This window comes from Peromyscus eremicus, chromosome 4 (assembly GCF_949786415.1).
Source record: "Peromyscus eremicus chromosome 4, PerEre_H2_v1, whole genome shotgun sequence".
NCBI classification, from domain to species: domain Eukaryota; kingdom Metazoa; phylum Chordata; class Mammalia; order Rodentia; family Cricetidae; genus Peromyscus; species Peromyscus eremicus.
Window position 1 is genome coordinate 92,666,298 of NC_081419.1, and position 15,088 is coordinate 92,681,385.

At 49.0% G+C, this 15,088-nt stretch overlaps 1 protein-coding gene and 1 pseudogene across 1 annotated transcript; both read left to right on the forward strand.

The window, feature by feature from the left end:
* The first annotated feature begins 2,624 nt into the window (after positions 1 to 2,624).
* Positions 2,625 to 3,111, forward strand: LOC131908480 (mitochondrial import receptor subunit TOM6 homolog; annotated as a pseudogene).
* A 5,719-nt stretch (positions 3,112 to 8,830) lies between these two features.
* Inafm2 (InaF motif containing 2) lies at positions 8,831 to 11,718 on the forward strand. Its single transcript, XM_059259520.1, has one exon. The coding sequence runs from the start codon at positions 8,985 to 8,987 to the stop codon at positions 9,441 to 9,443; it is 459 nt and encodes a 152-aa protein (XP_059115503.1). The 5' UTR covers positions 8,831 to 8,984; the 3' UTR covers positions 9,444 to 11,718.
* Positions 11,719 to 15,088: the final 3,370 nt, after the last annotated feature.

The following is a 15,088-nucleotide window of genomic DNA, read 5'->3' on the forward strand; positions in this document are numbered from 1 at the left end:
AGACATGGAGTAAGAGTGAAAGTAAGATATACAGAAGCAAGATGAAAGCCCAGAAGCAAAAGGATCATTTAAGTTAAGAAAAGCTGCCGGGCAGCGGTGGTGCACGCCTTTAATCCCAGCACTCGGGAGGCAGAGGCAGGCAGATCTCTGTGAGTTCGAGGCCAGCCTGGGCTACCAAGTTCCAGGAAAGGCGCAAAGCTACACAGAGAAACCTTGTCTCGAAAAACCAAAAAAAAAAAAAAAAAAAAGAAAAGAAAGAAAAGAAAAGCTGGCAAGAAACAAGCCAAGCTAAGGCCGGGCACTCATAAGAAAGAATAACTGTGTGATTTATTTGGGAGCTGGGTGGCGGGCCCCCAAAAGAGTAAAGAACAAAGAGTAAAAGAGTCAAAGAATAAAAAACAACCAATTACACCTTGTCAGCAAGTCAACACTTTCTAAGCATCTCAAACAGTGGTCTTTCAGATGGAAAGCTAACTCCACATGCAGGGCATATGCCACTTTGAGTCAAGTGAGATACCAACACTTCTAGAACAAAACAGGTGCAATATAATCAACTTGTTACCATATGACAGGCTGGTTCTTGGGCTTGGGAGGTAACAGAGAGGTCAGTCTTGCTGTATGGGAGTCCATGCTGGTGGGCCACCCCAACCGTCATTTATATGCCCGTGCACAGCCGCCATCTAGGTCACCACGGCCGTTCATGTGACCATTGTGCCGTACACGCCGGTCCTCCTATCTCCTTGGCTGTTGGATATCTCCTTTGTGCTGGTTCTCTTGAGTGCACACTAGCGTGTGATACACAGATTTTCCCAATTCGTACCTATTGCCATAGATTCAACACCTCCCTATTCCCTAGACTTTCTTGCTCTTCATCCTCATTTGCTGCAGCTTATGAGCCTGTACAGATTTTTACGTTAGACCTCTGTACAGGAAGGCTATGATGATAATGCAATCTCCAGTCAGGTTTATCTTCAGTATCAAGATGGACACCATATCTAGCATTCAGCTTTCATGCTTGCTCCAGTCCTCAAGTAGTCAGTACTCAAACACACACACACACACACACACACACACACACACACACACACACACACAAAAAAAACAAAAAAAAAAAACCCTCTGAAGAAGTCAGAAAATTACGGCTGCATTGCCAGAGTGCTGTGGGAGCCTTCCTCTTGGAAACATGGCCACTAAGTCAACATCTTAGTCACTATTTTATTGCTGTGAAGAGACACCATGACCACAGCAACTCTTATAAAAGAAATCATTTAATTGAAGCTTGCTTACAGTTTCAGTGGTTTAGTCCATTGTCATCATGGTGGGGAGCATGGTGGCATGCAGGCAGACATGGTGCTGGAGAAGGAGCTGAGAGTTCTACATCCAGATCCACAGGCAGCAGGAAGAGAGAGACACTTGGCCTGGCTTGGGCCTTTGAAACCTCAGAGTCCACCCCCCAGTGACACACTTCCTCCAACAAGGTCACACTTCTTAATCCCTCTCAAGTAGTGCCACTTCCTGATGACCAGGCATTCAAATATATGAGCCCATGGGGGCCATTCTTATTCAAACCACCAGTCAAGTTCTAGATGTAAAAATGGAGTCAGGTTTAGAAATTGGACAGCATGTATAGCTCTGTCTCTTGGTCTTTCATCAATTATTTTGTTTTAAAATTTTTATTCGTGCATCTCTAGTACATTTTAAAACTTACTTTGCGTGTGTGTGTGTGTGTGTGTGTGTGTGTGTGTGTGTTTGTGGGCACGGGTGTGCAAAGGTATATGTGTGGAGGTCAGGGGACAACTTGTGGGAGGGGGTTCTCTCCATCTCTTCTTCCCAGGATCAATCTCAGGTCATCAAGCAGCAGGCATTTTTGCCTGTGGTGCCATCTCAATGGCCTTATTAGCATATCTTGACAGTACCAAAAAAAAGGGTTTTAAGATGGCATTTTCATACATGTAGATAATATACTCTGATCACATTCAGCTGCCATTATCCCCTCTTCCCTCTCCCTCCTACGGCTCCCCTCCCCCTCCCAAATAGTCCCTCTTCTGCTTCCATGGCTTTTTTAAAATCTAGACTCCTATGATGGCTTTGGTTGTCATCTTGACTGCATCTGGAACTAACTAAAAGCGAGCTGCTGGGCACTCCGGAGTGGGATTTTCTGAATCAGATTATTTAGAGCAGGAAGACTCGCCCTAAATCTGGGCCACACCTTCTGGCAAGAGAAGCTTTGCCTTGCCTGCTTGTCTTCACTCTTGCTGGCAGATCCATCTGCCCTTTGCTGTGGCGTTCCTTCACCAGTTTTCGGACCAACATATCCAGCAGCTCTCCAGGACTCCTTCAGGTCTTCAGTGGCAGATCAGGACGGACGGCAAGGCACCTAGTCTGGCAGACTGAACAACTCCTGGATTCCCGACCTCCACAATGTGAGGCAGCCATTGTTGGACTACGTGGACCACATCCCAGTAAGACAATCCATTCTCTCGGTCTGTTCTTTCAGAGAACCCTAGTACAATCCCTCATGTGAAAGAAAATGTGGCATTCATCTTTGAGTTTGGCTTATTTTAATAAACATTATAGGACTCTGTGCGCTGTGCGCAGCCTGTGCGGAGGTGCTCAGTGCTGTTATGGCTTCTAGTGGGGCGACACGGTGAGCGCCTCCGGCTGGGCCAACGAGGCCCCCACGGTTCCAGACTGGCCCCGCAGCGTCTACCGCTTCGCCACCGCCACCAATCGGAACGACTTCCAGAGGAACTTGATCCTCAATTTGGGACTCTTTGCCGCCGGAGTTTGGCTGGCCAGGAACTTGAGTGACTTTGATTTGATGGCACCTCAGGCAGGGGTGTAGCCAAATAATGGAATTCCTGTGTTGTACTCAAACTTCCCAAAGACAGCCTGCTGTCTAGGACCACAAGATACTACCCTGGTGGCAGTTGAAGTTGACACCTCTCCTTGTCTGAACCTCCACCACACCCCTCCACCCCCGGGCAGCCCCCAGCTTCAGCTGAGATGTTGCTTCTGCACAGTTATGTGTGCAGTTCCCAAGTTTCTGCAGAGGGTGATCTTTGCCCTTGTCCTGAGTAGTAGTGATGGTTCTTGAAAAAAATATTTCAAATAAAGCCTGCACACACAAATAAAATAAAATAAAATAAACATTATGATCTCAAGCTATATTCATTTCCCAGAAAAAAATGACATAACTTCATTTATTCACTCACTTGCTCATTCATTCATTCTTATTCCTTCTGGTTTTTCAAGACAGGGTCTCACTATGTAACCCTGACTGATCTGGAACTCACTCTGTAGACCAAACTGGCCCGGAACTCACCTGCCTCTGCCTCCCCCCAAGTGCTGAGATTAAAGATGTGCACCACCACACTCAGCCTGTTACTACTTTTCTTGGTAATGGTTATCTTAACTTCGGTAAGATGGAATATATTTCTGGTTTGCTTTTTCCTGCTGGATAAGGATAAACACCTTTTTGAGTATTTTTTCCTATTTCAATAATTTTTAAACTATTTACTTTTAAAGATTTAATTTTATGTGTATGAGTGTTTGTCTAAGTGTAAATATGTGTACAATGTGTGTGCTGAGGTCACACAGAGTACACACAGAGGCTAGATGAGGGTTTCTCTGCGTAGTTTTGGTGCCTGTCCTGGATCTCGCTCTGTAGACCAGGCTGGCCTTGAACTCAAGAGATCCACCTACCTCTGCCTCCCAAGTGCTGGGATTAAAGGTGTGCGCCACCACCACCACCACCACCACCACCACCACCACCACCACCACCACCGCCGCCGAGCTAGTAATGTTTTATAGTCTGCATTGCAACTTCCATTTAGTACTCATTGAGATTTGATGTAGTACAAAAAATAGCCACAACGATCTGAAAGACTACTAAAATACTCTTCTATTTTTCCAACCACATATCTGCATGATGCCAGATTTTCTTTATATATTTTGACCGAAGGAACACAGTGCCAGCAAAAGTAAGACTCCAGCTGTCTCCCATAAAGCAACATGCAAGAGAGTTGTAAAAATGTGAAACTGGCCAGGCATAGTGGCACGTCTTCAATCACAACACTGGGGAGGCAGAGACAGGCAGGTCTCTGTGAGTTCGAGGCCTGGTCTGCACAGCTAGTTCCTGCAAAGCCAGGGCTACACAGTGAGATCCTGTCTCAAGAGAAAAAAAAAAAAGTGAAACTAAACCAGGCATAGTAGCATACACTTGTAATCCCAGCTGAAGCAGGAAAACTGTGAGTTTAAGGAGAGCCTTGGCCACTCAATAAGACCCCATCTTAAATAAATACAGCCAAGCTACTTTTTTAAAAACTATTTTTAAAATAATTTATATTTATTTTCATAAAAATATGCTCTTGGTTCACGTGCAATGGAAATGTAATGTTCTAACAAAATATTTTATAAATTCCTGCCTTCTTTTTAATGTGGCAATATATCAATAACTATAACCCACACAAACAAAAGTTTTTTGTTGACCTCAATTTTTTTTTTTTTTTTTTTATGTCTGTGTCGTGTTGCCAAGACTGGTCTTGAACTCCTGGCCTGAAGTGGTTTCTCTACCTCAACCTCTCAAGTAGCTAGGACTACATGATTATGTTACCAAGGCTAGCTCAGGAAATCTGAAACTAAAATGCTTGAGAAGCCGTGGCACAACTGAGGTACAATGTACTATTGTGAGCTGCCCAGCTAGCTTGCCCAAGGGACGCTATAGTATCAACATGTTCCCTAGATCTACTGGTCGGAACCCCTCACTGGATGCTCTTCATCTTAGCTATGTCAACAACTGGTTTCTATTATTTCACATGGCCAGTTCTGGAAGGGCCTTTTTCTGGCCTACAAAGGACAGCGCACACTGAGAAGAAGCTCTATGATACTGGCATCCTTCCCACCAGACATTCCTTGTTGCTTTGATACCAAAGTATTGTCTGAGTCTTCTTGCCAAACTGAAATAGGCTCCTAGCCATACATAGAATACCACTGTAGCACCCCACTCTCAGTTTTTTGAGACCTTCTTCCATGGCAGTTCTGGAATTCTGGTATTTCTCCAGTCTCCCAAGGTCTTTGTCAGGGTATAAAATCCTGCCTCAAAGGACAGTGCTTCCAGAACAATAGACTCCCTGATCCAATACTGTGTTCAGTCCTTCCCACACCCCACTAACCTATACCTCTGTCTCTGGCTCCTGCCAATACATGTTGATTTCACTTCACCTATTGGTTTTGTAGATGGGGAGACAGAGGCAACTTCCTTTGGCGTTGGAGAATATTATTTTAAGATGTGTTACATTTGTTTATGCTTTGGAACATTTGTTTCATGAGGCAAAGATGTGTTGCATTCTTTTATGTTGCATTTGTTTAACTCTGTGAAGCTGTGTTACTCTGTCTAAAACACCTGAAGGTTTAATAAAGAGCTCAACAGCCAATAGTAAGACAGGAGAAAGGATAGGTGGGGCTGGCAGGCAGGAGGAATAAATAGAAGGAGAAACCGAGGAGAAAAAAGAAGAAAGAGCAAGAAAACAAGGAGAGGAGGATGTTAGGGACCAGCCAGCCAGCCAGCCACGGAGTAAGACTGAAAGTAAGATTACAGAAGTAAGAAAAGGAAAAAGCCCAGAGACAAAAGGTAGGCGGAATAGTTTAAAGTTAAGAAAAGCTGGCTAAAAACAAGCCAAGCTAAGGCTGGGCATTTATAATTAAGAATAAGCCTCCATGTGTGATTTATTTGGTAGCTGGGTGGTGGGCCCCCAACAGAGCCAAAAGAGCAAAGAGCAAAACCAAACAGCCCTTTGGTGCCTGCCTAGGGACAGTTCCCAAAGACAGTAGCAGCAGGGAGTCATCCATAGCCAATAAGCCAGCAGCTGGAGGAATGAGTTTGTCTATCCCATGGAAAACCTGGCTGGTACCTCACAAATGCCACTACAGAGACAAGACTTGGCTGTGCTAGCAAGCAGAGAAGAGCAGGCATCAAGCACCCAAGCCCTGGAGTCAGTAAGACTTAGGTTTTAACTGAATTCTGGTTATGTGACCTTGGGTAAGTGCCTTAACCCTCTTGAAGCAGTTTCCTCTACAAAATAACTACCGATAAACTGTGAATACTTATAACTCTCAACATAGTGCCTGTCACATCCAAGGCCACAGTTCCGGCTGCTGCTTGGATTGCTTCAAACTTCTCCAGAGGCTGACAGGGCTTCTTCACGGGGCAGAGACAGTCATTTAGCTGATGCTGCAGCGTGCTCCACAGGGATGTTGTACAAGAGGCTCTAGGGTGGTTGAGGATACTCACCAAAGATGGCCTTTCGGGTCCTTTCTGTCCCCAAACTTGCCTTGATTCTTGAGTTCCTGCCTAACCTTGGTGGGGGAGAGGCACTTAGAAAAGCGTATTCACTTTCAGGCCACTAGGGGGCCATTTAGTTGCCGGCAACAGGAATACACTAATGGTTTCTTAATGGCTCAGGCACCAGGGAGATCAGGCTCAATTATATCTGAAAGCATTTTGAGTTCCAGGGGTAAAAGACACTATGTAAATCCAGATAATAAATAGTGCTTATTGACGACAGGTTAAAGAATCTGGCACCGTTTCATTTGGGGAAGAATAGGGAGAGGAACTGAATAAGGGCTTCGAGTACATCATTGTTTAGAATGAAAAAAAGAGTGACATGTTGTTTTCCTACTCTGCTGGGAAGTAAGCAAGAAAACGGAAGTGAAATTTGCAACAGAAATATGGAGAAGCAATATAGAATGCATTCCAGGAATGGAATCAAAGGGTCTTATGTGGGATCTTAGAGCATAATTCACCTTGGGATGGTGGTATGATCAATCCTGCCAGGAGGGCCAGAGAACAACAGACAAAGAGAAACAACATTTGATGGCAATTCATAGATGTTAACTCTATAGGCCACCTTCAAGACCAGCTCTAGCGGCACTGGGAGCAGGAGGGTAGGGAAAGTAGTGCTCTCTCTCTCTCTCTCTCTCTCTCTCTCTCTCTCTCTCTCTCTCTCTCAAACACACACACACACACACACACACACACACATACACACCACCACCACCACCACCACCACCACCACCACCACCACCACCTATCAATCCACAGAAGCCAATAAACACTCCAAACTCCCAGTGTCCTTGTAATTTCTCAGAAAGTAAATGGGCAAGCTTTTCCTTGAAATAGCATGAGTTGGGCCATTTTGCTGGTGGCACAGCACTACCTGAGTCTCCACCAGGACTGGATTAGATGCTGCTTCTGTGCCTAGGGATGGGAGGATTGGGGAAAAGCTTGGGTAAAGAACGTCAAAGTCAAAGGCTCCTGGAAAAGGAGAGATGGAGAGGGCAGAGGGAGGCCTGCCCCACAAGGTCAGAAGCCACCCAGACCCTCCCTCGCAGAGGCCACAGAGAAGGTACCCCCCCACCCCAACCTCATCAGTACCACAGTCCTCCCTCCCATACATACTCACATCGGCAGTTCTCTCATCCATTCAGACACCCAGACTGTTCACAACGACAGTTTGGGGAACACAGGAAGATTCAAGCAGGAGGGCCCCAGAAATCATAGTGAATCCCACAGAGAAGGAAATAGGAAGAAGAAACAAAGGAGAAGGTGAAGGCATAGGGGAGGTGGTCACTGAGAGTCCCTTCATACAGAGGCACCCAAAGGTCCGGAAGAACAAACACAAAGTCTAAAGCCTAGTAGGACAAACCTCAGATGGGAAAAGACAATTCTTTAGATCCTGGGGCTGAAAAAAAAAAAAAAAGGAAGAAGAAGGAGGAGGAGAAGGAGAAGAAGAAGAAGAAAAGGAAGGAAGGAAGGAAGGAAGGAAGGAAGGAAGGAAGGAAGGAAAAGAGACAAAAATAAAAACAGTGGTAGATGCCTTCCACCAGCTCAGTGCAGCCCCTTGGGTTCAATTCAAGGCCAACCCTGGGAATCAGAAGACCTGAGTAGGACCTGAGATCTGTTGTCTCAGATTAAGGTGGCAGGCGAGTCAAACTTTGGCTCTGTCCCTGAGGCTCACGGCAGCTTGACTCAGGGGTCCTAAGAGGACCCAAACAGGCAAGATTCGTGTAGTCTCAGAGTCCAGCCCAAAAGGAGAAAAGAATCGCGACAGGCAGCGGTGTCGTTGTGCGCGCCAGGTTTCCGACCTGAACCGACTCTTTGGGGTGAAGGGATCTGGGACACCACTACACCCCCTCCTCGAGAGGAAGCTGGAGACCAAGAGCTTAATGTCAGCCCCATTTCGGAGCCCTAAGGGACCCGGGCCTGGTTGGCCCTCCCACCTACCACCTCCTAGCCTGGGGCGAGGTGGAGAGACGCCTGAGTTGACAGCTCTCCGCCCAGCTGGTCCGCCCCGCCGCCTCCCGGTTCCGCACTCCCTTCCGCAAAACGCCGCCGTTTCCCCCTTTAAAGCAGCGTCCGTCGCCCCTTTAAGGCCCAGCCTCCCTTAACTCTCTCTTAACTGGGCGTCCCCAGGGGGCCCGCGACGCTCGGCCGCAGCCGCCTCCCCCAAGAGGCACTTCCGGGCCTCTGCATCGCCCTTTTAAGAGGCAGGCCCCCGGGCAGCGCACGGCCCCGCCCCCTGCACCGGCGCGCCCCGCGGGGGAGCCGGGCTGGTGCCGGAGTGCGCGGTCCGCGCGGCCACTGGAGACCAGGCGGCCGGCGGCTGGGCAGGCGGCGGCAGCGGATGGGGACTCGGAGTCGGGCGGCTGTGGCTGTGGCGGCGGCCGGGAAGCAGCTGGCGGGCCGGCGGCGGCGGCGGCGCTGGCGGCGGTGACGGGCCCCGGCGGCGGCGGCGGCGGCGGCGGCGGCGGCAGCAGCAGCGACGCGGTGGCGGGCTGCGGGCGGGCGGCGTGAGGAGCGGCGGCGGAGCGCGGGGCCGCCGGGAAGCTAGGGCGCCGGGACGCCCCCTGCCCAGTCCTCGCAGGCCGTCAGGCCCCCTCCAGCCGGGGCCGTGGAGCACCGGGGCAAAGGCCGGGGCCCCCCCATGAAGGAGCGCGACGCGGCCCCGGCCGAGCGGGGCAAGCCGGCCACCTACACCGGGGACAAGAAGGCGAAGATGGCGGCCAAGACCAACAAGAAGTGGGTCCGGCTCGCCACGGTGTTCGCCTACGTGCTCTCTGTGTCGCTGGCCGCCATCGTCCTGGCCGTCTACTACAGCCTCATCTGGCAGCCGGTGGGCGCCGGGACCTCGGGGGGAGCCGCCGGCCCGCCCCCCAGCGGCTCCAACACCACCGGCCCGTCTGGGACTTCGGGGGCGGCGGCGGGGCCCAACGGCACCAGGTCGTCCCGCCGCGAGGCGCCACGCGACGCTCCCCCGCTGCAGGCGGCGAGGCCGGCGCCCCCGGAACCCGCGGCCGACAACCCCCTAGCCGAGCCGCTCGAGCGGCCGCGAGGGCCGGACGAGGACGAAGAGGAAGCGGCTGCAGCGCCCCGGAGTCGTTGAACCTCTCCGCGTTGGGGGCGGTCGGGAATCTTGGTCCCCCAAGCCCACAGGCAGGACTTTGCAGCAGGACCGGCTCCGGAGCCCTCCGGAGTGACCCCTACGCGAGCGAACGCCCCCACACACACCTCAGCGGTCGCCAGCTCGCCCCGGGGAGCGGGGAACGCACAACCGGATCTTCAGCCAAGGGACCACGATTCGCCGGGGACTCGGGGTTTGATCTTCCCAGCACCGGGCTGCGCCAGGGCCCTGAGCCATAAGGGGAGCTGGGGGTGGGGGGGTGGGGAGAGCCTAGCACCCAGCCCTTCTGCGCCGCTAGCTCTGGTGTATCCTAAAGCAGGGGGTGACTCGGGCGCCCCATCCCCAAGACTCAGGGGGAGGGGAGGGAGTTGTGTAGGGCTCTTTTTTTTTTTTTAATAAGATGAAGCTCTCGGAAAGAAGAGAGCACCAAAAGTAGCGGAGCTCAGGTACGTCAACCTAGTTGCAGTGGCCAGACATGCGTTTAATTTATAGATCCCTGTATATAGTTGTTGACATATGCACTAGAAGCTATAATCACATAGAACTCTATGTATTTCCCCACACCCTGGGTAGCTACTGAATGGTGGGGTCCAGCAAGGGCTATTTGCTGGCGTCCAAACTGCACTTAGCCAGAAGGGCACAAACACAGCTTTTTTTTTTTTTTTCTTTTCCATCTCACCCACTCTTTCACCTGTTCCCTTCCTGGTTCCGAAAGCTAAGTTCCTGATGTTCTTACACAAGAGTATAATCATTCTTAGATTGCTACCATGACGGTGGATAAACCTTAGTAGTAGAAACAGTTTCGGAAGGGTGGGGAATGTGCTGATTCCCCCTCTGGTTCCCATCCTAGAGCTCCCACCAAAGTGGCTTCCTGTTGCCTCCCTGAATATCTGGATATACGCCAGGGGCAATGGAGAGGAGTAAGTGCTGTGTTTAGATCAGTCCCTTCCCCTCACAGAATTCCTTTAGGAAGAGCAAGCCTTTTTAAGTACAGTGATTGGCAAGTGTTTTCTCTCGTTCCTTTTCCGGCTCCTCAGTTATCTTCTCTGGCTCCAGATCTTGTCTTATTTAATTTCTTGCCCTTCTAGATCTTGTCTCACTCATTTTTGCATTTCCTATTTTCTGAGCCTGAAACAACACAGCAGCTTGCCGTTAGGACAAAATCCGTTTCAAAACCAGAGCTCTGATGTGCTCTGGTTTTGAGTTACTGTATAGATCTCAAGCCTAGGAGTGTGCTTAGACAGCCAGTGAAGAGACCAGCCGTGGAAGGTTGAATTGGCAGCTTGTCTCCCTCATTCCTGACAAGCTCCCACTTAGATGCAGCAAGTTTTCTAGAGGTGGTGACAGATGTCAAGGGACGGACACACACACACACACACACACACACACACACACACACACAGCTCCAGGGCAGCAAGAATTCCATTTCTTCAATTTGGATTCCATTTCCTCTGCCACTTGCTTTTAGGCAATTGAGTGTGGGCAGTGACAGAGATCAGACCTCTTAGTGTTTCCTTTTTGGGAAATGAGCTACTTAAAAAAGAAACAAACAGGAACCTTGCCCACCTTTGTCCTGAACTGTCTATCCAGTTTTCTGGCCTACCTTGTAGTTAGCTCTGATTCAGGTTTACAGGACAACAAACAGTCTTGATTTAAGCCATGTCCTGTCCTGGGCAAGAAAGTAGCTGCTAAGCTCGCTCGGCCTCCCAGCAGGCCTGCCAACACCCCAAGGTGTCTGGGCTTGGAGATTTTTTCACAGCTGATGAGGACTTCAGTCATTAGGAGGCCCATGGGGACTTTTTAAATTTTTGATGAGAGACTGGGGGGAAGAAACATAAAATGTCACTTTATAACTTCAATAATAGCCTGTAATTTATATTTATGGTGTGAATTTTTAGTCCTATATTTTAATAATTTGTAAATTGACCTCTTATTCCAAGAATCCTCAGGACTCATGGGAGAATATCTGGGAGTCCATTCCTCCTCCCCTCGTGACCCTGCTTTATGGACTGTTTAAATCCACTTTGGGATGAATCAGGGTCCAGCAAGACCACTCGTGGTCCAGCTGGCCTCCCGACTCTCCAGAGCCTTCACTGGAATTGGGACATTTTTCTTCAGCCCTCGCTGTGAACAATGACCAGAGACGTTATTTCTAATTCAGCCATTCGAGATATCCCTGTACTTTAAAAGTCCTGTATATTTTTTAAAAGTTTTATTTTTCAGGTGAACAAAAATACATTCTAAGAACTCTGCCTAAGCCTGTGTAAGTTGATCGTTTCTCCTGCTGACTTCATGGAGAAGGAGTCTGTGGTCTCAGATGCCGTGGTTGGGTGCTGATGAATAGGTTTAGAAGGAAAAGCAATTGCCTTGATGTTCTCAGGGCTGCAACTGAACAGATTAGAGAAGAGGGTGCAGGATCCATCTTAGTCAGGAAGCCAGCCTCGTGGGGTCGGAAGATGATGCCAGCTTTTGCCAAAAAGCTGGAGGGCAGACAAAAGTTCTACTTGGTGGTACTCTTAGCAGATTCCTAGCTAAAGGGCTAGAAGGTGTTGAGTAGTAAGTTTTAATCAAAAACATTTAGCTGTCTGAGCTGAAGACACAGTTGCTTGCTCTCATCACGTTCTCACCTTAAACGGTTGGCCTTTTAGTAGCTGAGGAAGCCTAACACTGGAAAAGACAAACGCATGCCTGATCTGTACTGCCTGATGAGAGTCTGTCTCCCCTGGAACCAAGCGGCTAAGAGGTGTAGGCTGCTTCAAAGGTGAGGGGTTTTTCTCTCCTTAAAGCAAAAAAAAAAAAAAAAAAAAAGCCATGTGGGTGAAAAGCATAAATATAAGGGATTAGTTATGCTGCAAAAATACATGGTACGAATTGAGCTCAGCTCATTACCAGACAATGGTGCCCAGTACAAATCCAGAGCGAGAAGCCAGTGTTGGTGGAGCCCCCTGTGGCCTGCACTTCTCCAGAGCTGTTAGGGGGTAGCCACTGTGCTTTTACTTCACCTTGTAGTCTGCAGGGAGGCGAGGAGAAAGTCCCGCCCTTCCTTTATTTCCCTCTTGAGCCTACACAATGGCTTTCTGTGAGAGGGCTTGGTAAGGCAGGAGTGAGTTCTGTGGCTTTTGACTCAGCCCCTCCTTTCTGCAGATGGGGACATGTGGCTTCTACAGCTGCACACAGCTTACCACATTGGCCAGAGACAGCAGTAGGTACATGGAGAACCTGCTGGCTGATTACCACAGGGCCCGATGGGATGGGAACAGGCGTCAGAAACAGCTTTCTTTGCAAATGTTCAGGAGCAAAACTGCCTATGTTTTTAAGCCTGAAGGTCTGTGCAAAGGGCGTTAGAGATTTTCTCTGCACTGGGACAATCCCTAGGTGTCTGCTTATATTGAAAGTTACCGTGTGTATTCATTCCCTGGCAGCCTGAATTCGAAGGCAAAAGAGAATGAAGTTTTGAAAGTATGGGGTCAGGAAGCCCAGTGGATAAGCTTGTATTTTTCTCTTTCCTCCACGGATTCTCAGGCACAAAGAAGTGTTTCTCGGAAGCCTGAAGCAGCATTATTTCCCCCTGCTAACAGCTACATGGTTTGGCACCACGGTTTGGGAAGCTTTTCTGTCTACCTTGTTTTTCAGTTTTCCCTGGGGACTTCTAAGCCGGTGTGTTCTGTAGTCGAGTATTTATATCCTGTTTTGAAATGCAGGACGCAGAACATCTACTTGTTCCTACACGCTGCTCTAAGGAGCGCGGAAAGGTTCGTGGCTTTAGGGCCACTGCAGCTATTTAGAAGGGTAATAATTGTCCTCCCTTCCTGTCTGCAGAAAATGGAGGTATTTCTGGAATTGCAGTTCGGTAACAAAAGGGCCACAGCTGGACTGTTTAATTGGCCTCCCTCTGGGGAGGAAAGGGCTGCAGCGGCTTAGCTCATTTCTCATGCCCAGTGCCAACTCAGTGCCTGGCATGGAGCACTGGGTCCTCAGAGTCTGTTGATCACCTGGGTGGTCACCATGATGGATGTAATGACATGTCATCATGGTGTGGCTATCACGGTCCACTCGTGGAACCTGCACCACAGCCCATAATCTCACTTGAACTATCGATGCACCGACCTGGCTGAACAGTTCCTTCCTTCCATGTTGATGGGCCTGGGTTTGACTCTCCAGTTTTACCCGGGAGCCAGACGTCCATGCTGTCATCTATGTGGATGCAGCTTCAGCTTTTCGGCCCATTCATTGTCCTCTCTGCCCCAGCCTTAATGTAGATCTACAAAAATAGCTGCACTGTGGACAGTCTCTTGGTCACATCTGTTTCCCTCACAGACGTAGCCTGTGGTTTTCTGCTGCAGAGAGCCTGTGTTACGGTTTTTGTTCCCTCCAATAGCTCATCAAACAAAAACAAACCAAGCCTGTCTTCGCCACACACCCCAACGCTATTAGGATGTCCATTGTCAGAACAAACCCGGCCCCTAGCGGTCCCTCTTGCACATGAGTCACCTGGTCAGTCATAAGCACCTTCACTGAGCCAGTTCCTGTGGTCCTATTCAATTCTGGAAGCCTTGGTTAAGCTGCAAGAAAGGGACCAGAAAATTACCACACACTTCTTGCCTATGGCCATCACGCTCTATTGCCTAAACAGCCCCGTTTTCCTAATTTCAGTCATTAGTTTTTATACCAGCAGCAAGATTCTGTTTAATATCCTCAGGAATATTTTCCACAAATCATTACCATTAATTTAGTATTTATTGAGCGCCTAGAGTGTGCCAAGTGAACATCAAAACTCTCAAAACAAACTCCTCAAAAAAAAAAAACCTGCGTTCATCAGAAGTGATTTCTTTTTAAATATACCTTCTTCTCCTCCCTCAGTGCTCATAGTCATTAGCTAAGATCTCTCCCCTTGTGTCCTAGAAGCCATCTGTCCCCTTAGTTAAAGAAGCAGGGCTGCCGAGATGGAACAGCAGTTAAGAGCACTGGCTGCTCTTCCAGAGGACCCAGGTTCCTTTCCCAGCAACCACATGGTGGCTAACAACTGTCTGTAACTCCAGTTCCAGAGGATCCCCCACCCTCTTACGGCCTCCACAGGCATCAGTCATGAGCATGGTGCACAGACATGCACACAGGCAAAATCATGCACATAACAAAATAAAATATGTATTAAAAAAAGAAAGAGTTACTGGAGCCCATCTCTCAGGTGCAGTCAGCTCATGGCATGACCAGGACCTGGGTGTGGAGGCAGTGTGCTCTCAGAAGTGACCAATGAACGGGAAGTTATGAAACCTGACAACTTATCAGTAGCACTGGAAAAGACCTGGGCCTCTTCTGCCAACCAAGTGGGGTATCAGGAGAGCAAAGGGAAGTAGTGGATGTGAAAGGGCTTTAAGGCCTTGGGAATAAAAGGGCGGTACACACACATGAAGTAATATATTTTCAAGGGAATAGCCATTCCCGTGTTAGAAAAAAATGATGCATGGAAGGAAATGTGAAGGGGAGGCCAGCATACATGACACTAACTCCCAGACCAAGAGCATCAGCAGCACCTGAGAAGTGGGTGGAGCTGTGACAGGAAGTGGAGAAAGGCCTTTTGTTTAAAACCAGCTTTCCAGCCAGGCTGTGGTGGCACACGCCTTTAATCC

Coding starts and splice junctions, on each gene's coding strand:
- Inafm2 (XM_059259520.1), top strand. CDS start 8,985: ATGAAGGAGCGCGACGCGGCCCCGGCCGAGCGGGGCAAGCCGGCCACC.